This window comes from Equus przewalskii, chromosome X (assembly GCF_037783145.1).
Source record: "Equus przewalskii isolate Varuska chromosome X, EquPr2, whole genome shotgun sequence".
Lineage (NCBI taxonomy): Eukaryota > Metazoa > Chordata > Mammalia > Perissodactyla > Equidae > Equus > Equus przewalskii.
Genome location: NC_091863.1, coordinates 122,343,293 through 122,364,012, shown reverse-complemented (window position 1 = coordinate 122,364,012; position 20,720 = coordinate 122,343,293). Strand labels below are relative to the sequence as shown.

General features: G+C 55.8%; 1 protein-coding gene across 2 annotated transcripts; it reads right to left on the bottom strand.

The window, feature by feature from the left end:
• Window positions 1–11,527: 11,527 nt before the first annotated feature.
• LOC139080855 (paraneoplastic antigen Ma6E-like) lies at window positions 11,528–17,151 on the bottom strand. 2 transcript variants are annotated; one of them, XM_070603342.1, is made up of 3 exons: window positions 16,890–17,151; window positions 15,490–15,752; window positions 11,528–15,009 (listed from the first exon to the last, which is right to left on the bottom strand). In XM_070603342.1, the coding sequence occupies exon 3, from the start codon at window positions 14,936–14,938 to the stop codon at window positions 12,878–12,880; it is 2,061 nt and encodes a 686-aa protein (XP_070459443.1). In that variant the 5' UTR covers window positions 14,939–15,009; window positions 15,490–15,752; window positions 16,890–17,151; the 3' UTR covers window positions 11,528–12,877. The 2 variants fall into 2 exon arrangements, with proteins under 2 accessions (XP_070459443.1, XP_070459442.1); XM_070603341.1 differs by lacking the exon at window positions 16,890–17,151 and having other exon boundaries at window positions 15,490–16,024.
• Between the last annotated feature and the right edge of the window lie 3,569 nt (window positions 17,152–20,720).

Here is a 20,720-nt window from a genome sequence, read left to right as displayed (position 1 = left end):
GTGGGGAGGAACCGAGGGAGGCCAAACAGCTGTTCTCTCATTCAAAAGGAACTGAGAGTTTGACCTGTGGATCGGATGGGAAAGCATGTGGAGGGACTGGAATTTTGACTTTTCTAAAAAAGTCACTCCCGAGTCTTTGTGAATCTATTTTAAGTATCATACCCGCTAATACATATAAAATGGCAAATATGACTAGTGCTACGAAGGAAAGGAACACAGTGCTATATGAGAACTCTCTAGGGAGATGAGAATTAGTCTGGAAAGTCAAATAAGTCTTTCCTAAGGAAATGGTGCTGGGGCTGAGACCCAAAAGACATGGAGGAGATACCCAGGGGAGGGAGGAAGGGAAGAGCATTCCAGGCCAAGGGTACAGCAATGTTCAAACGTCCAGTGGTGGGGACAATATTACGTAAGGGAGGCTGAAACATGGCAGATGGAGCAAGGGTGGAAGGCTGGTTTGAGATCATCGTGATTGGCAGACAGGTATCAGACCTCTCAGGCTGTGTAAACTAGGGTAAGGAGTTTAGCCCTAATTCAAAGCATGAAGTGAAGTAATTGAAAGATTTCTAAGCAAGGGATTAATGTGATCAGATTAGGATCTTAAGAGATCACTCTTGCTACAGTGTGGAGAAAGTTTTGGAAGGGGCAAGGTGGTCTTTTGGAAGACCAGTGAGTGGGCTACTGCAGAATCCTGGCTGGCAGAGGAGGACAGCTTAGATGGAAAGTAGTCAGTGTTTGCTCACAAACCCCCCAAAATAATTCTGAGACACTCTATATCCCATCCCACACGGAAGTCGACATCTAAAATGTTTCACTCTAAGTTTAAGTAGTTGTAAATATCTCATTTCTGCTATATTGTAAATGTTGACATTTTAAAATAAAACTTTAACATCACTATTTTGATGGCATCCACTGAAATCTAAATACCCTGCCAATTTGATACCCATCATCATCCATTTAAAAATACATGAAAAAGCTCTCCATTAAGTTGGAAAATCGGCATTCATGTTTCATCTCCTTGAACTCATACTTCCATGCCTCTTCCCTCACATAATTTTATCTGAATGTGATCTATCTTTTATCCTCGACATCCTTTGTGGAACCCCATAGTGTTTCTCTGTAACAAAAATACACAAACAAATGGAAATGCTATGTTATTCATTGTGACCCAAAGACTCTAAATTTTTTAAAGTTTCCATCACTACAGTTATTAATCATAATACCCAGTTGCTCAGAATAACAAAGATTGTAAAGTTTTTGATAACTAATTATTCAACATGAAAAGTCAAGTTTGGTTGGAAATGAATCTTTAGAAGAGATGGATGGGATTTTTTTTTCCCCACGAATTAACGTTTTCACGGACAAGTATGAGGTGTGCAAATGTGAGGCAGGATCCTGCTTTAATCGTAATCCTACTTACTTTTTTTTGTCCAAAGAAGTGGATGGGAGCAAAAGGAGATCTAACATCATATGTTGTCTCCTTCTTTGAATTCCTTCCATGAGGTCTGCCAACAATCACACAACGATCTCTCATGAAAAATTGTATTTAAGGACCAATCAATCAGCTGACAACTCGATTAAGTCCCCTTGCAAAACACTGGAAGCCACGTGGCCTTGCTCCTTAGAGCCCTTCATTTCGCAATGTCTGAGAAATATACCAAAAAACCTTTGCAAAGACATGGCTATGGATTCCATCTCTTACTCTTTCACCTAGAAGTACTCTGCTTCATGTGATTCACTCGGAAAAGTCTGGGCACACTGACTATTAATTTAAACACACTTTTGACAACAATTAGTTTTGGATAAAAATGCTCTTACCTTATACTTGTCTTCAACATATTGCCGTCAAAACCTTAAAGTGGCAGATCTAGCTCATTCAATATGTGGGAAACATATGCCATGAAACTTCACTGGGAAAAGCCCTCATCGTTGTCACATCAATGAGGCAAATCAGCCTTAACTTCTGTCAGAACAATCTGACTTGCTTTTTCAAATTAAATAATTGTGTTAATGTGTGGTTGGAAGAATATTTTTTAAACCACTAAGAAATGCATGATAGGACACTTCTTTGAACATAGATATTACTAGAAACGTCAATATCGAGATTTAAATGCTATAGAGGTAATATACCTTATCCATTTTTTAATCAATTATAAAACGGGACAATAAGGCTGTTTCTCATCACCTAGTTTATTATAAACTTATGGGATTTCTAACTAAAATTTTATGTTGTCAAATAAGGCATTATTTTTTTTAAAGATTTTATTTTTTTCCTTTTTCTCCCCAAAGCCCCCCGGTACATAGTTGTATATTCTTCGTTGTGGGTCCTTTTAGTTGTGGCATGTGGGACGCTGCCTCAGCGTGGTTTGATGAGCAGTGCCATGTCCGCGCCCAGGATTCAAACCAACGAAACACTGGGCTGCCTGCAGCGGAGTGCGCGAACTTAACCACTTGGCCACGGGGTCAGCCCCATCAAATAAGGCATTATAATGGCACGCATCCTTGCGTGTGTATTCCAGTCTCGTGTTGGTCTTTGGGGAATAAATAAATCACAATTAGGTAAACCTCAGAAATAAACCCATTTAATTTTATTAGACATTATGGTCAACCTCTCCTCATGTCATGAAGAGAGAGAAAAGACTCTACTGCCAAAAATTAATTCTTCTGGCAGCTAGTCCCATGCTTAGTGCCATATGAACCATAATCTTTGAGGCTGCGTTATGGAGCACCTGGCGCTATGGACCGAATTGTGCTCCCCCACCAAGTCTGGATGGTGAAGTCCTAACCCCTAGTTCCTCAGAAGATGAACTGATTTGGAAACAGGGTCCTTGCAGATTTGTTGAGATCGAGTAGGGTGGGCCCCTAATCCAATATGACTGGCGTCCTTATACAAAGGGGACATCTGGACACGGAGACACACACAGAGAGACAATGCCATGTGAAGATTGGATTTCCACGGCCACAATCCAAGGCTACCAGAAGCTAGATTCTCCTTCACAGCCTCCAGGAGGAAAAAACAGTTCCAACACCTTGATTTCAGACTTCTGGCCTCCAGAACTGTAAGACAATAAATTTCTCTTTTTTGCGAGATTGCCACCCAGTTCGTGGTAACTTCTACTGCAGTCCCAGGAGCCTAATACATCTGGGAAAGTTTGGATTCCCCTGGAATCCACAGCCTGTCCAAGGGAATAGCTTGGCTTTCTCCTTCGGCACTGGCTCACTCACATGTTGTGGGGCGGTTGGTTGGGACCCTGGTTGCCAAGGAAACCCTGAGGTTTGGCTGGAGTTGGCCATGTACATTTGCTATGCTGTGAGGCTCTGTCACCTGCCTCCAAATTGGGCTTCCGAGGTCAGGCCCCTCCTCTGTGTCCTTTTGGTGGCTCTATGGAAGGTGATTTCCCCAGTGCTCTAGTCAGCCACAAGAGAAACCAGCCTCTGACTCCTCCAAATCATGAGTGTGTGTGTGAGGGGGGCAGGGATCAGGATCCCTGGAGGGGATGCCACAAGAAATGTTCCCTGTAAGCAGAGAGGTTGTGAGCAATATCCAGTAGGACACTTGTGACCAGCAGTGACAGATGACTGCAAATAAGATGCCTGGCCTCAATTGGGATGACCTCCTAGGGCAGAGCTGGGCCGAATTGGGCCTGCTTGAGTTCGTGGTCCTCACACACTCCCTGGAAGAACTGAGTCTTTTCAGGGTCAACTCAGAGGAGAGAAGGTGGCCAGCAGCACATGGCCTCCAGGCAGAGCCTAGGCCCTCCCTTTCAGGACATGGAGTGCCCCCATGGCCTGCAGCTTTGGGTTAGAGGGAAGGGGGCACTAGCTGACAAAGACAGTGGCCTCGAGCGACTGGGGGACAGCCAGGCAAAATACTGGCTTCCGATGGAGAAGTTTGGTCCGGGTCAGCAAAGGGACCCTGTCCAACAGGAATCTGCTTGACTCCCAGCTCTGGTGTTTCTCAAATCCCAGATGGTGTTCCTCCTCAGTGGCCCCTGGGTTCGCTCACCACCTGGACCTCTGTAGCCACTTCCGGCGTGACACAAGTGCTCCCTCTAGTCCATCCCCAACACTGCTTCCTCGCCAACCTTTCTAGTTCACAGACACGAGCAGGTCATTACTCTCCTTCACAAACTTCCAGGACAGAGATGCTAGCCTGGAGATTCCAGTGGCCTGCTGCACATCTGGGGCAGAAGTCCACAGTTCTTAGCATGGGTACCACAGGCCCTTCATGGTGGCCCCATCTGACCTCCCTGTGGACCTGCTCTCTCCTTGCCCCTCCATCCATCACCCCGGGCCCCATCCACACTAACCTTCTCTCCAGGCCCCAGATATCTTCTGACATTCGACTCCATCCACTGTAGAGTGAGTGCCTCGACTGGGGGGAGCTTGTCAGGACTGCGAGGCCTGACAGAAAGGCAAACAATCAAGGTGGGCCAAAGATCAGCTCAGCTACTGGCGTGGAGGCACTTTCCAGTCCATGGCAAAGGGAGGGAGAATCCAAGCAGCACGTGGCAGCCTTGGCGAGTTGTGGAGTCGGATGCTACTTCATTCTGCAAGCAGTATACTGGAGAGAAGGGAACTGGACATAGCAAGAGCTCCAGAGTACCGCACAAAGTTCTCGCTGGATCTATGACTGCCTACTAACTCTGCATGCTCAGATTGAGACACACAAGGTTGGGCACAGAACACCTTCCAGGAGCTGTGAGCTGGAGAACTACCAGAGCTTACCCAGTGTTCCCACCAGTCAGAGTGGAGAGACCACACTGACGTGCCCAGATACCCATCACAGAACCCAGAAAGGCCACACATTAGGAGGGAGGCTCAGGTAGCCCTATGAGACCTACATTAACAAAGCTTAAAAACAAGCCTTGAAAGGCTCCTGCTGGTCTGCAAGTAAACAAACTGCCTGCTGGAACAAAACCAAGACACTTAAGAACATAATGGTTAAAACGTCCAGCCTCCATGCAAAAGTTTCTAGACATGGGAAGGAGAAAAACGTGACCCATAACCAAGGGGAAAATGTGCCAATAGGTCAAGAAATGGCAAGAACAATGGGACTAGCACGTGAGAACTTAAAGGCAGCTATAATGTGTTCCAGAATCGAAAGGGCAAACATGAGTATAATGAAGGAACCAATGAGGAATAATCTCAATAGAAAATGACAACAGTAACGAAGAACCAAATGGAGAACTGAAAAGTACAGAGGAGAGAATATGGAACACTGTAATAGACCCACAAGCACACAGTCAACTGATTTTTGACCAACACCCCAAATAAAATCAGTGTCAAAACGAAAATCTTTTCAAATGCCTTGATCCCATACCTCCCCCAAAATACAAAAATTCATTTAGGTACACCATAAGACCTAAATGCAAAAGCTAAAACTACAGATCTTCTAGAAGAAAACACAGGGCAATACCCTTGCAAATGTAGGCCAGGCAAAGATCTCTTAGGCATGATCAAGAAAGTGGTCACTATAAAGGCAAACAAATGATGCAATGGACCTCACCATCATTTAAATCCATCTGCTCATGAACAGACACCACTGAGAATACGCATAGGGAAGACACAACTGGGAGAACATATTCCCAACACATATATCTGACAAAGAACTCACATCCAGAGTATTTTGACAACCTGCACAACTCGGTAATAAAAAAGGCAAAGACCGCAGCTGAAAACTGGGCAAGAGACTTGAACAGGCACTTCACTAAGGAAGATAGCTAATAAGCACACAAAAACGGGCTCCATATCATTAGTCATCACAGAAGTGCAAATTAATATCACAATGAGTCACCGACCAGAACGGCTAAAAGTTCAAAGCTGGAAACGCAAAATTTTTTGAGAACCCCAAGAAACAGGCACTGCTGATGGGAGTATAAATTGTCATAAGAGCTTTGGAAATCTGTGTGGAGTTTCTCATTAAGTTAAACATAGCTCCACCCTGTGGTCCAAACATTGCCCTCCTAGGTATTTACCCAGGAGAAAGGAAAACAAATGCCCACAAAAACAGACTCCCACACGGATGTTCACATAGGCTTTGATCACACGACGACAGTAGCAACATACACGACAGTAGGAACCTTGAAAACAGGAAGGTGCCAGGGTCTGCAAGTGGATGACTGCAGAGTAGGCCCAGCTGTAGGGCTCAGCAGCCCGCCACCAACAGAAGTCTCGCCCCTGTTTTGTGAAGAAGCAACAAGTGCCTCGCTCTGCCTTCTTCCCAGCTCTCTTATTTGATTCCTCAAATAAAAAACCACCAACCATCTAACACACACACTCACACAGAAACTCACACACCTTCTCACACATTCACTCACACGCTAACACACACTCACCCATTAGCACACATTCACTCACACTCACAAACTCACACACGCTCACTCATACCTCACACACCAGACACATTCACTCATGAACACATTCACACACACATGCGTTCACTGACACATATATCCACTGATACACATGAACACACATAAGCATACACTTGCACACTCACACCCTGTCATGCACACACTAACACACTCAAAAACTCATACATACTCACCCCCTAGACACATTCACTCACATACACATTCACACACACATACATTCCATGACACACACACCCACTGATACACAAACACATCCACACATTCACACCCCACACACTCATGTGCAAACTAATACATACTCAAAAATGCCCACACCCGTAAACATTCACTAAAACATTCACAGTCTTACCTACTCACTCACAATTCACACACACTCACTGACACACATTCACAAACTCATACATACTTTCACTCACACATACACTGAGAAGCTGGCCGGGTTTTGATGCCCAAGGTCTCGATGCCCTGAGCCCTAACAAGATGGTGAGGGATGCTGGGGCCTCTAGCTCCCGGCTGCTGTTCCTTCCCTTCCCTTATTCCTGGGAAGCTCCCTGCTCCTTGGGAGTCCAAGCAGCCACTGCTTGTCCCCACAGCATTCTATCGACTAGTACCACTGACTAGCTCCATTCCTTTGCCTGGTTCATTTAGCCACTATTCCTTGAATGTTGACCACCTTGTGGAATTAGGATACCTCAAAGCCCTCAGTGACCCTGCTCCACACATATGCCAATGTTGACTGGGCCACTGTTGCTTCACCCCCAGCAGACCATTCCCTCAATTGCCCACAGCAGAGGCGACTCTCAGCTGAAACAGTCAATGAAATTTATTGAAGAGAACCACTTACTGAAACCGTTGAAGAGAAGGGAATAACAACACAGAGCAGACCTCTAACAGCCACTATAGCCCACAGGTCTCAGGCCCCCCCTCCTCCCGGGGACCCTAATGAGGTGCCTCAGCTTCCCCCATGCTGAAGCCTTCCCACCAGTCTCCCTTCCTGGGGCCCCCATGCTCAGCCTCTTGCCAGGATGATGGACGCTGGCCATGCCCTCTCACTCCAGGGCACCCCCTGCCCCTCTGGCTGACAGGCTGGGGTGGGGCCCTGCCCTATGGGCCACACAAGACAGTCACAGGACGCTGGAAAATACAACAGAGGACACCACACCAAGCCCAGGAAACTGAGCCACAAGTAACAACAGGTTGGCACATGAGAGCACAGTCCCACTGGAGCCTCCCGCAGCCCCTCCATGTCCCTGCTCCAGTTCTTCCTTCCCGAGGTCCCGGGGTGAGCGCCGGCCACGCCCTCGTCTGTCCATCCTTCCAGGCATCTCCTGGGACTGGGCTCGGGGACTCTGGGGTGGGGTGGGGGCCACTGCTCAGATAAGCACACATCTCCACAGGAACAAGCAGCAGTTGGCCTAAATCTCCACCGAGAAGGCAGAGTTGAGCTCATGACACTGGACGAGAGCGAGCAGAGCCCGGGCTGGCACTGAAGCTCACAGCACGTGCCAGGGCCGAGAGGGGCCTGCCCGCTCAGCCAGGACCCCAACCCTGGGATCACACATACCTCACAGCTCTGCAGAGAAATCATGAGGGGTGTGTGTGTGTTTTGGGGGTGGATTACTTGACACGTGGGTCACTACAGGGTCTACAGAGACACAAGTGGGCTTCCCAGAACAGGGAGAAGCCTGCCCCAGGTGACAGTGAATGAGGATCCCCTTGTTGGGAGGCCCAGACAGCTGGCACCCTTGACATGACCCCTAACGTCTCCCAGGCCCATGTGCGTGGCAGACGTCCTCAGGCACCCCTCACCCAGGCCGGGGCTGCCGCTTGGGGGAGCTGCCAGGCTGGCTGCCTGAGTTGGCAGGGCTTGGGACAGGGCTGGGGCTCGGGCTCATTGTGGTGCCGCCTCGGGTGGGGGCACACCTCTCCCCTGCCCATTTGGGGTAACATATGGTCATCTTGGTCACTTGGAGGGGCTGATGGTGAGGGTCAGGGCCCCTTGGGGATCGTGAGGGGCCAGGGGCTTGGTTTGGGCTGGACAGGCCCCTGCCTCAGCATGCTTCCCATGTGGGGTGAGGCGGCTGCCCTGGCCTCGCCTCCCCCTGCCTCCAGGGCTCTGCTGCCCGGGAGGAGAGAAGGCCCCTGGGCCTTCTGAGCCTACTTGCCCCAGGAGGACTCAGGCCGGCTTCTCTCCTCAGCCCCATCCTCGTTTCCCGGCTCCTTCTGGATGAGCCCCTCCTCGGGGGTCTGCTGGGCCTCTTGGTCTCCCACCTGAGCGAGGCATTCTGGGTCACAGCCAGGACCTTCTGGGCCCACCCTGGAAGCACTGACCATTTGGGCAGGGGTGGGGCCGCTGGGGGCCTCTGACGGTCCTGCAAGACCTAGCCCTGCACCAGTAGGACCATTTTCATGTTCCCCAGGGGCAGGGGAGGACTTGGTGGTCTCCTCAGGGGCAGGGGCTGCCATGGCAGCATCACGGGTGTCAGGAGGTGCGTCATCGGCCTCTTCACGGGCTGGGGCAGCGTCAGCGGTGTCTTCACAGGTCAGGGAAGCCTGGGCAGCATCTTCACGAGCCCAGGCGGCCTGGGCAGCATCATGGGGGTCAGGAGCAGCCTCTCCAGGGTCAACTGTGACAGGAACTGCCCCATCGGTCTCTTCACTGGCGTGGACAGCCTCGGCGATGTCTTCCTTCGGGGGGGAGGCCTTGCTATCTCCTGTAGTGACGGGGGTGCCCTCAGGGGTGACCTCATTGGCTGGGGTGGCGTGAGCGGCATCTTCATGGGTCAGGGCAGCATCTTCACAGGCCGGGGCAGCCTAGGCAGCATCTTCACGGGGTGGGGTGGCATCTTCATGGGCCATGGCAGCCTGGCAGGCAGCTAGGTCTCAGGGGCCTGGGGTAGGGGGTACCCGCTCAACATGCAAAGGAAAAAGGGGGATGAGGGTGGGAAGACAAGTACGCACTCGTCTCTTTCCAAATCTCTCGCTGGGTGCAGGCAGAGGAGGAAAGGCTGGGAAGGGGTGGCCTCCAGGGGCCCCTCTCTTCTGTGCCAGCCCCAGAAGGAGGAGGGCTGATTCCCAGGGCCCGTGTTGGGCCAGCCTGCCAGGGCCGGCCCTGCGGCAGCTCCCCTCCATGGGCTGGGCGGGGAAGCCGCTGTCCCACGCAGTCCAGGAAGGACTCCAACCCACCACCACCCGCCTCACGCACGCGCACACCCTCTCACACACGTCCAGTGACGCTCACTCCCACTCGCTCACACTCAGACACACTCACATGCTCTTACACTTGCACACTCCCACTCATTCACACACACATTCACTTGCACTCACACACACATTCAATGACACGAATGCACACTCTCACTCGCTCACACGCACACTCACACCTGCTTGGGGAACACGCCCACACAGGTACACTGCACGAGGGAGAGACAAGGGATCAGCCCCTCCCATCCCCTCTCCTCTTGTCCTGCCCCCAAATCCTGAGGGGCTGGCGGAAAGTGGCCAGTGGCCATGGCCCTGCCAAGACACGGGGGACAGACGACCTGGGATGGTGCCTTGCCTGAAGGAGGCAGGGAGAGCAGAGCCCACCTGGGAGCCCCCCGGATCCTGCAGTACCCCTTGATGGGACACGTGCAGGTGTCCCTATAACACGGAGCCAAGTCCACTGGGCCCAAGAGGCTGCAGGCATGGCCCTCATGATCTCCGTCCCGACAGCCCTCGCCGCCCCCTCTCCATTGCCCTGCGCGCCCAGCATCTCCAGGGGCCCCCGCCCCCCGTCCCTGCAGACCCGCTGTCTGCAGCTCTCGCCACACAGCTCAGGGCTCCCCACGTGCTCGGTTCCCACAGGCCGGTTGGACGGCCACAGCCCAGGCCTCAGCTCCCTGCAAGGTCCTCGCCCTGGCCCTCCCTGCTTTGGGAACTGCGTTCTTCTTCTGTACTGTGGGGGTGGTCAGAGACTCTGCCCCTTCAGAATGGCTGGAGGACGCCAGTGGGCACAGACTGGGCAGGCCCTCGAGGGCCCCTCACCATTTCTGGGACAACGGTACCATCCGTCCCCTCTCCTCTCCGCACCTTCGTTCCGTCTCCCGAAGACTCTGAATCAGCTCGGCGCCTGATGGCCGGCTGCCCTCAATTTGTGGTGGGCTCCCAGCCCCCTGAGGTGAGGGCAGAGCCCAGGCAGGTGGAGGCAGATGGCTCCTGGCTCCTGACACCTGACGACACCCTCTCTGAGCACTGCCCCTCCAGCCACGGCGCGCAGAGAGAGGGTCTCAAGGATCAGCAGCATCCTCCATCCTGGGTGGGTGCCCTCCTCAGGTGGCACCGAGGGCTCACTGGGCTGCAGGGACCCAGAGTCCACCTGCTCTGGGCAGGAAGGGGCCACTCCCCAGCTCCTGCCTGCAGCCTCCCACTCACACCCGCTGCCTCCTGCCTGCTCCCAGGACACAGGACTGGTGCCCCTAGGAGTTGGCTGGGAGGGGAGTGGGACAGGAAGGCGGTGCCCCGGCCCCTCGAGGGGCCGCCCTGCCCAGGACTCAAGAGTGGAGGGTGGCTCTCCCTGCCTTTCCTCCCCCGACCCAGGGCATGAGGGCTGTGGAGCCCTCGCCCAGCCCGCCCTCCATCCCTCGGCCATGAAACACCGGCAGGTCCCCAAACGTCCCTCGGTGGCTAGACAGAGGCTGGCCACTTGTCGGCTGGCAGGAGTGGGCTGAGCGGGCAACCACCCCCAGCCCAGAGTCCTGGGCCCAGCTCCTGGCAGGGGCATCTGACCTCAGGCCTGGGCCCTTCTGTGGCCCGCTGGTCTCTGGGATTGCACACGTGACCTCTCTGACCCGTCTGGGTGCCCTGAGCCCCTACAGCGGTGCCAGGGATCCTGGAGCCCTGGATCCTGCCTGTGGTTCCTCCCCCTCCCTTCAACGTCTAGCCCGCTTATTTCTGGGGACACCCCGAGTTTCCTGGGGACCCAACCAGCCACTGCCCACGCCCACAAGTTCCTGTCACTCAGCTCCGTCCAGCCCAGGGGACGACACAGCCCCTCCTGGCCCCTGTCCTGATCATACCCCAATGCAGGTGACAGGCCACTGTTGCCCCCACCCCCACCCCCAGCAGACCCTTCCCTCAGTTGCCCACAGCAGAGACGGACGACACGCAGCTGGAACGATCAATGAAATTTATTGAAGAGAACCACTTACTGAAACCATTGCAGAGAAGGGAATGACAACACGGAGAGGAACTTCTAACGGCCGCTACAGCCCACAGGTCTCGGGGACAGTCAGTCTCTAACGGGGTGCCTCAGCTGCCCCCCAAGCTGAGGCCCTCCCACCACAGTCTCCCTTCCTGGGAGCCCCACGGTCAGCCTCTTGGCAGAACGATGGACACTGGCAATGTCTTCTCACTCCACGGCACCCCCTCCCCCTCTGGCTGACATTCTGGGGTGGGGCCCTGCCCTATGGGCCACATAGGACAGTCACAGGACGCTGGAAAATACAACAGGGGACACCACACCAAGCCCAGGAAACTGAGCCACAAGTAACAACAGGTTGGCACATGAGAGCACAGTCCCACTGGAGCCTCCCGCAGCCCCTCCATGTCCCTGCTCCAGTTCTTCCTTCCCGAGGTCCCGGGGTGAGCGCCGGCCACGCCCTCGTCTGTCCATCCTTCCAGGCATCTCCTGGGACTGGGCTCGGGGACTCTGGGGTGGGGTGGGGGCCACTGCTCAGATAAGCACACACCTCCACAGGAACAAGCAGCGGTTGGCCTAAGTCTCCACCGAGAAGGCAGAGTTGAGCTCATGGCACCGGACGAGAGAGAGCAGAGCCCGGGCTGGCACTGAAGCTCACAGCACGTGCCAGGGCCGAGAGGGTGCTGCCTGCTAGGCCAGGACCCCCACCCCGGGCTCACACACACCTAACGGCTCTGCACAGAAATGATGGCACGTGTGTGTGTATGTTTTGGGGGTGGATTACTTGACACGTGGGTAACTACAGGGTCCACAGAGATACAAGCGGGCTTCCCAGAACAGGGAGGAGCCTGCCCCAGGTGACAGTGAACGGGGGTCCCCATGTTGGGAGGCCCAGACAGCTGGCACCCTTGAGATGACCTCCTAACGTCTCCCAGGCCCGTGCAGGCGGCAGGCGTCCTCAGGTGCCCCTCACCCAGGCCGGGGTTGCCACTCGGGGGAGCCACCAGGCTGGCTGCCTGAGTTGGCAGGGCTTGGGATGGGGATGGGGCTTAGGCTCGGTGTGGTGCTGCCTTGAGCGGGGCTACACCTCTCCCCTGCCCATTTGGGGTAACATATGGTCATCTTGGTCACTTGGAACGGCTGACGGTGCGGGTCATGGCCCCTTGGGGATCGTGAGGGGCCAGGGGCTTGGTTTGGGCTGGACGGGCCCCTCCCTCGGCCTGGTCCCCATGTGGGGTGAGGGGGATACCCTGGCCTCGCCTCCCCCTGCCTCCAGGGCTCTGCTGCCTGGGAGGAGAGAAGGCCCCTGGGCCTTTTGAGCCTACTTGCCCGAGGAGGACTCGGGGCGGCTCATCTCCTCAGCCCCGTCCTGGTTTCCTGGCTCCTCCTGGATGAGCCCCTCCTTGGGGGTCTGCTCGGCCTCCTGGTCTCCCACCTGGGCGAGGCCTTCCGGGTTACTGCCAGGACCTCCTGGGCCCGCCCCAGAAGCACTGACCATTTGAGCAGGGGTGGGGCCCCCGGGGGCCCCCGAGTGTCCTGCCTGACCTAGCCCCGCACGAGTAGGAACATTTTCACCTTCCCCAGTGGCAGAAGAGGACTCGGTGGTCTCCTCAGGGGCAGGGGCTGCCACGGCAGCATCATGGGTGTCAGGAGCTGCCTCATCGGCCTCTTCACGGGCCGGGGCAGCGTCAGCGGTGTCTTCACAGGTCAGGGTGGCCTGGGCAGCATCTTCACGAGCCCAGGCGGCCTGGGCAGCATCATGGGGGTCAGGAGCAGCCTCTCCAGGGTCGACTGTGACAGGAACTGCCCCATCGGCCACTTCACGTGCCGGGGCAGCCTCGGCTGTGTCTTGCTTGGAAAGGGCAGCCAGGGTGGTATCTTCCTTGGGTGGGGAAGGCTTGCTTTCTTCTGCAGTGACAGGGGTGCCCTCAGTGGTGACCTCATTGGCTGGGAGGCAATCTTCATGGGTCCGGGCAGCATCTTCACAGGCCAGGGCGGCCAGGCAGTCCTGCGCAGGGGTGTCGGGATTTTCCTCCAGGAGGCCACATATGAGATCCAGCGCGGGGCCGCCCAAGCTCTCCACCAGTCTCCTCCTCCTCTCCCTCTCTGACATGAGGCACCACAGGTACAGCGTGTCGTTGGCATGGTGCAGCCAGCTCTCAAAAGACTCTTCTCCACAGCCCGGCTCTTCCACCCCAGAAAACCTTCTCGGTACCCAGTAGGCCACAGCATCGAGCAGAGGCTGCAACGTCTGCCGCCAGTGCTGGCTCCGGGCTGCTGCCTCGTTGATGGCTCTTGCCACACCTGCAGCTCCTTCCTCACCTGGAGCCTCCGCCTCAGCTGCAGCTCCTGCCATGCTCACAGATCCTGCCACGCCTGCAACACCTGTGTCCCCTGCGTTTCCCTCTTCATCTGATGCTCCTGCTTCCTCTCCAGCTCCTGCCTCACCCTCAGCTCCCTCCTCACCTGCGGCTTCTTCCTCACCCACAGCTCTTGCCACATCTCCAACTTCCTCCTCACCTGCAGCTCCCGCCTCACCTGCAGCTCCTGCCATGCTCACAGATGCGACCATGCCTGCAACTCCTGTGGCCCCTGCGGCTCCCTCTTCATCTGAGGATTCTGCTTCCTCTCCAGCTCCTGCCTCGCCCTCAGCTTCCTCCTCACTCTCAGCTTCTTCCTCACCTGTGGCTTCTTCCTCACCCGCAGCTCTTGCCACATCTTCAGCTCCATCCTCACCTGCAGTGACTGCCTCACTGGCAGTTCCTGCCTCCTCTGGGGCCCCTGCCTCAGACACACCTGCAGCTCCTTCCTCACCTGGAGCCTCTGGCTCAGCTGCAGCTCCTGCCATGCCCACAGATGCTACCACGCCTGCAACTCCTGTGTCCCTGGCAGCTCCCTCTTCATCTGAGGATCCTGCTTCCTCTCCAGCTCCTGCCTCACCCTCAGCTCCCTTCTCCCCTGCAGCTGCCTCCTCCCCTGCAGCTGCCTCCTCCCCTGCAGCTCTGGCCACACCTGCCCTGCCAGCCACTGCTTGCCTCTGGGGCTGTGCAGGGAAATTGGGTCTATCCCGTGACTCAGAATCAGGGCCCTGGGGCAGGAAGAACACATCCCAGAGTCCCCCCTTGCCTGGTATCTGTCGGGGGACCAAACTTCGATTTAAATACTCAGTGAACTCCACCAAAGCGACCCTGAACCCGAGCTCCTTTCTGAAGACGTTGCCCAGCACTCGGTACCTGCCCAGGGGCCACAGGGCAGCCCGCACGGCCTCCTGGAATTCCCGGTCCTCGCAGTCCTCCGGGATGCCCAGGATGAGCAGGGAGCGCTGTGCGTTTGCGCCACTCCACCTGCACCAGTCCTGCAGCATCACCAGTGGCATCACCATCACTGAGGACCTGAGGGCGGCCAGAAGGGACTGGACGGGCGTGCACGGACTCTCGCAGTGTGGGCCTCGGCCTGCGGGTGCAAAGGGGAGAGAGGCGTGTCTGTGCCACACAGCCCACCCCACCGCCCCAGCCAGAGCCCCGGGCCCCTCACGCTGGGGCCTGGAGCGCCTCCTCTCGCTGCTGGCTTCGTCGTTGGATCTTAGGAAACCTCTTCGATAATAAACCACATTGCTTCACAAGATGGAAGGCTACCCACATTTTCTACCTCCTCTAGCCTCGGGGCTGGGGGGGGGGGGTCGCCTTGTTCCCCAGGGACTCTCACATTTTCCAATTTGGGGCATGAATTTCCCCAGGATCCTGCCTCCTTCTCTTCCACGTGCTCTGGCCTGCAGTGACAGCCCTCTTTCCTTCCTTCCCGGCAGGGTGACTCCTGTCCTCTCTTTGTTCTGGGTCGCTCTAGGCTGGGCTCTGGCCCAGTCCCAGGCTGCCTGAGCAGAGCCCGCGGAGGGCCCGCCCTGTCCCTCCCTCTCCCCCGCTCTCTCTCACTGACCTCCCCTCCGGGCGCTCTGGTCTCTTTCGTAGGGCACGTTGGGCTCTCTCTGCTCTTCTCTTTCTAGCTTCCTTCAAGGGACGTCAGGGCCCCGAGTCCGTGTCCTCCTCCTGTTCTATGGCGCACACTTAGAGCTGTCCGTCTTCCTGCGATCGATCGCTTCCTGCGCTGCCTCCCACTACTTTGGGGAAGTTGTATTTTCCTATCACTGGGTTTGAAACGCTTCCTGAGTTCCTCTGATTTCCTCTGATTTCTTCTTCCACCTACAGGTTTGCAAATCTTTAGAGACGTGTTAATCGTTGTTAACGTCAAATAAAATCCCCGGGCGACCAGGCAACTTATTCTGTCAAAGCGCAACCCTTTTAAACTTAGGGAGACGCTCCTAGGGCCCGAAGTATGGCGTCCCCCGGTGACCCCTGCGAAGGGCCTCTACTTTCCGCGGAGGCCAAGGCCCTGGCCCTCCACCGCGGCAATCTCTGCGCACCCTCCACCGAGGCGACCTGGAGCTTCTCAGACACCCGCTGCGGGGGGCAGAGCCCCTCCCCGGACCCTCCCCCACTCCACCGCCCAGGGCACCAGCCTCCCGCAGACCACTGCCTCCCCGGCGCCTCGCCCTCTCTGTGGCACCTGCACCCATGCTGCCAGGCCCTCCTCTCCCGCACCCCTCCTCAGCCAGTGGCCCCCCACCTTCCCGCCCATCCCCCTGCCCATGCCCGGGCGCATCCTCCCCAGACCCGAAAAGCGCCCTCCCCCCCAGCTGGGAGCGCTCCCCTCCAGCCCTGGGAAGCAGGGCGCCCCCACGTGCTTGGACGTTATCCCGCCCACCCGGCTCCCCAAGCCCGGAGTGCTCCCCCTAGTGCCGGCAGTGGGAGCTCTGCCCTCCCGCCTCCCACCCCACAGATGCAGGGCTGCCAGCCTGCCCCCGCCCCCCCCACCCACACATGCAGGGCTGCCAGCCTGCCCCCGCCACCCCACACCCACCCACAGAGGCAGGGCTGCCAGCCTGCCCCCGCCACTCCCCCCCCCCACAGCCAGCACCCCAGCGAGCCAGAGCGCACCGCTGCCCAGAGCATGGCCGCCCACCACTCCCGCACGCATGGCCGGCCTCGCCCACGCCTCCCGCCCCAGGCGGACTCCGCTGGCGCCCCCACCCCAGCCGGCAGCGCCCCCGTGCCGGGCGCCCTCCTGTCCAGCCGCAGCCCCGGGAGCGCTCGCTTCCCATGCCCCCCCTAGAGTCACTAGCCCCCGCCCCCGCCCCCGCCTCCCCCCCTCCTGAGGCCCCTGGGAGCCCTGCCCTCAGCCCAAACCCCAGCTGGCTGCCCCCCACCCTCACCGGCTCCCGCACGCTCACCCTCCCCTCGGACCCCCTCCCCCGCGAGCCCCCCGCCGACGTGGCTCACCTGCGCCGGCCCCGCGGGCGGCCCCCGGTCCCCTGGAAGGCCTGGCGGGCTCGCCTCAGGGCGGCTGTGTGGCCCCGGCTCACGCACTCTGCGCTCGGCCACGCCACCTCCCGCGCCTCCCAGAAGCCCCCGGGCGCAGGAGAGAAAGTTCTAGGTGGCTCAGGGCAGGGCGACGATTGGCTGCGAGGAGCACGTGAGCGACGCCGCGCGGCGAGGGCTTCACGGCGCTGTCGCAAGGCTCGCAGCCGCGGCAGCACAGCACGGCTTCCGCCCCTGCCACCGCTGCACAGCGCGGCTTCCGCCCCTGCCGCCCGTGAAGCCGAGAGTCGGCTCGCCCGCAGAGCCCGCTGGGGCCCGTGGGGCCCACTGCCCGGTCGTCTGTGCCCTGCTGTGCTTGGTAGCGGCACGCAGACGGTCTACGTCCCTACTGACTTCTCCTCTCGGTGTCCCCATCCCGGGCGGGAGGGGTGACATCTCCATCGGCGGTGCTGGGAATGGCCGCCTCTCCCTCTGTCCCGTCACCCTCGGTTTCCTGGACAGCAAAGTTCTGTCCCTGGCCACAGACACTCCTGGGAACTAGCGCTGCGCGTCCCTCACTGCTGACCCTGCCATCGTTCTGACCTCCCATCCCAGGGACCTGCCTCTGCCTTTAACTCGGCTTGGTCCACTGTCAGCACGGTCGCTCCGACTTCCTTAGCTGCTCTTTCTGTGGGACAGCACTCGGAATCCTCTGACTATCCGCTCGCCTGAGGCTTTGCTGTCCAATCGCAGTGCCTGTGGGCAGCAAAAGCCTGGCTCTCGGCTTCATCCAGACAGTCTCTGCCTGTTAATCGCACGGTTTAACCCGTTAACATCCAGTGTGGTTTCTCCTATGGCTGGATTTACGTCCAGCCCTTTACCGGCTGCCTGAGTCTGCTGCAGATACTGAGGAAAAAATACCAGAGACCGGGTGGCTTATAAACAGCAGACGTTCATTTCTCACAGTTCCGGAGGCTGAGAAGTCCAGAAGCGAGGTACCGGCAGATGCCGTGTCCGGCGAGGACCTGCCTCCTACTTCACACACAGACATCCTCTCACCATGTCCTCGCTATGGCAGAAGCGGGTGAGGGAGCTCTCCGGGGTCTCTCTTACAAGGTCACTGATCCCGTTCATGGGGGCTCCACCCCCATGAACCAATCACCTCCCAAAGGCTCCACCTCCAAATACCATGGCGTGGAGGGGGTCGATTACACAGGTGAATCTGGGGGAGGACACAGACATTCGCTGCACAGCACTGTCTGCCCATCTCTCTCTCTTCCTATGTTCCCCTTTTCCTGCCTGAGATAGTCAAAAAATTTTTATTGCACTTTAACTTACTATTGCCTTTTGAGGCTATTATCGCTTTGAAATGCTTTTGCTGGTTGCTCGAGAGATTATAATCTATTTCCTTAACTTTTCACTGTCCACTTGTGGCTAATGTTGTACCACTTCACATAAATGTAAGAAGCTTTCCACCATACAGATTCGTTCCCCCTCCACCCCATCCTTTATGCTGCAGTCGCCACATGTAGTACGCTTACAGATATTAGAAAACCTACCATATGCTAGTGTAATTTTTATTTAAAAGTCACATGTATCGTAAGGAAATTAAAAGCAAATAGATGTTCTTGAATAGTTACCCCCCTATTTACCATTTCTCATGTTCTTTATCTCTACCCAGGCATCAAGGCTTCCTCTCCTATCGTCTTTCTTCAGAATGAAAGGCCTCCCGTAGCGTTTCTTTTCGTGTAGATCTGTTGATGAATTCTCTTAGCTTTCACGTCTCTCCAAAGGTCCTTATTTCGCCTTCCTTCTTGAACGATCTTTTCCCTGCACAGAGACGGTGAGTTCTGGGTTGAAAGTTGTTTCCCGTTGTTGTTGTCGTTCGGCGCTTTGAAATGCCCTTCCCCTGCCTCCTGGGTTCCCTGGGGTCGATGAGAATTCAGGGAATATTCCTGTTAATTTCTCCTAGATGTACTGCTTTGTCTAACTCTGACTGCCTGTGAGATTTTCTCTTTCTACGCTGTTCAGTCGTTCGGCTACGCTGCACAGACATGTGGTTTTCCTTTGTATTTATCCTCCTTGGGGTTCACAGGACTTCTTGACTCTGTAAAGTATGTCTAGCCCCAAATTTTGAAATGTCCGTCATTATTTCTTCAAGTAGTTTTTCCTCCCCGTTCTCTCTTTTCTCCTGGGATCCCAGATACACATGTGGTTGGACCTTTTCATATTGTTCTACAGCTCACTGAGGCTCTGTTCTTTCTTTTTTTGGAAAAACCTTTTTTCCTCACAGTTTCTCAGAACGGATCATTTCTGTTGCTCTATCTTCCCACAAGTGATATGAAGCCTCTGCATATTCATAACTATTAACAAACACCGATGTTAAGGGAAGGATAGAGTAAGAGGAGCCAAGAAAGGATTGAGTAAAGAGCTGCCACGTTCCAAGAGCACGTGGCATCCCGGAGCCTGGGGCAGGGAGCACTTGATGCAGTGGGAGATCAGAGAGCCTCTGCAGAAACCTAGCCCAGCATGGTTCTCACCTGCACAAAACGGAAGCAGACTGGCTGATGGAAGCACAGAGGGAATGAGCTGAAGGACGGCAGGCGTCTCATGGGCGTTCCGGGAGGGCTGGAGAACCAGGCTTGGAGGCTTTGCAGAGAAGGACGAGGGTCTGAATCATGCCACAGTGCTGGGCTGGTGAAGGCACCCCTGTGGCTCCCTCCCACGACTGGGCACAGACACTGTGGTTTGCAACAACAATGTGGGATGCAGGTGCCGCCATGACAACCAGAGCTGCCACTGCTCCTTGGGAAGCAGATCTCACTGGAGTCTGTGTGGCTCCTGCTTCTTCCCAGTTCTGGACCCTGATTCAGTTGGCAGCAGGTGCATCTGATTGGCGGGGCGGGGTCATGTGCCCACACCCTAGCTGTGAGGAAAGCCAGGAGAGGGCCGACCTGGTATTTTCCAGCCCTCTCCTGGGAGGTAGGCTCAGCCTCATAAAGTGGCAACTTCGCTGGACAGAAGGAATGAGCAGGCTGCACTGGGCCCGCCTAAAAGGTCCAACACCTTCCCCCTGCCCTTAGCATGAAAACCAGCTCCCCCCATCCCTGAGCACTACCCCTTCAGAGATTATCCCCACCCCTCCCTTTGCCCAGATAGTCTGGGTCCTCTTTCATTGTGCATCTCACTAGCCTGGTCTTTTTGTTTTCCATAGAGCAAGTCTGCAGGTGGAGGTGGTATGGATATGTTTGTGCCCACTCTCCCTGAAACCCCACAAGTGTCTAGAGATTTTCCATTGCTCAGTAAGTGTTGTCATTGTTTTTCCATGACGAAGTTTTCACATTTCAGGATACCTCAAGTTAAAACACATTTCTGGTTTTTTCCAGGACTCTCCGTCTAATACTGGCTTTCTCATGAAGGATGCTAGAGGCCTCTGGGGTGTCAGAGTTCTTTGTTGCATGGCCCCACTCCATGCATCTTGCACATTTAGCAGTCCTGAATCCCAGGCACTGGATGCCAGTGCTGCCTTCCCCCATTCAAGGAGAAAGCCAAGATCACTCCCACTCATTTTCAAAAGACCAAGGGACAAGACCATCCCAAGTTGGGGACCATCGGAACCCTAAAGCTTTGTACTTCACCCATAAAAAGGAGGAAAAGCCCTCACCATGTCCTAGTCTGCAGCCAAAGTGCCAACTCTACTCTCTCACTGGAGAAATCTCCCATGTGTGCTGAGCAGGAATGCTTTTCTAGTGCCCCACACCCACCCCCAGCAGACCCTTCCCTCAATTGCCCACAGCAGAGGTGACATGCAGC

Excerpts from the sequence above, each read along its gene's own strand:
- LOC139080855 (XM_070603342.1), bottom strand. The coding sequence starts at position 14,938 with ATGGTGATGCCACTGGTGATGCTGCAGGACTGGTGCAGGTGGAGTGGC.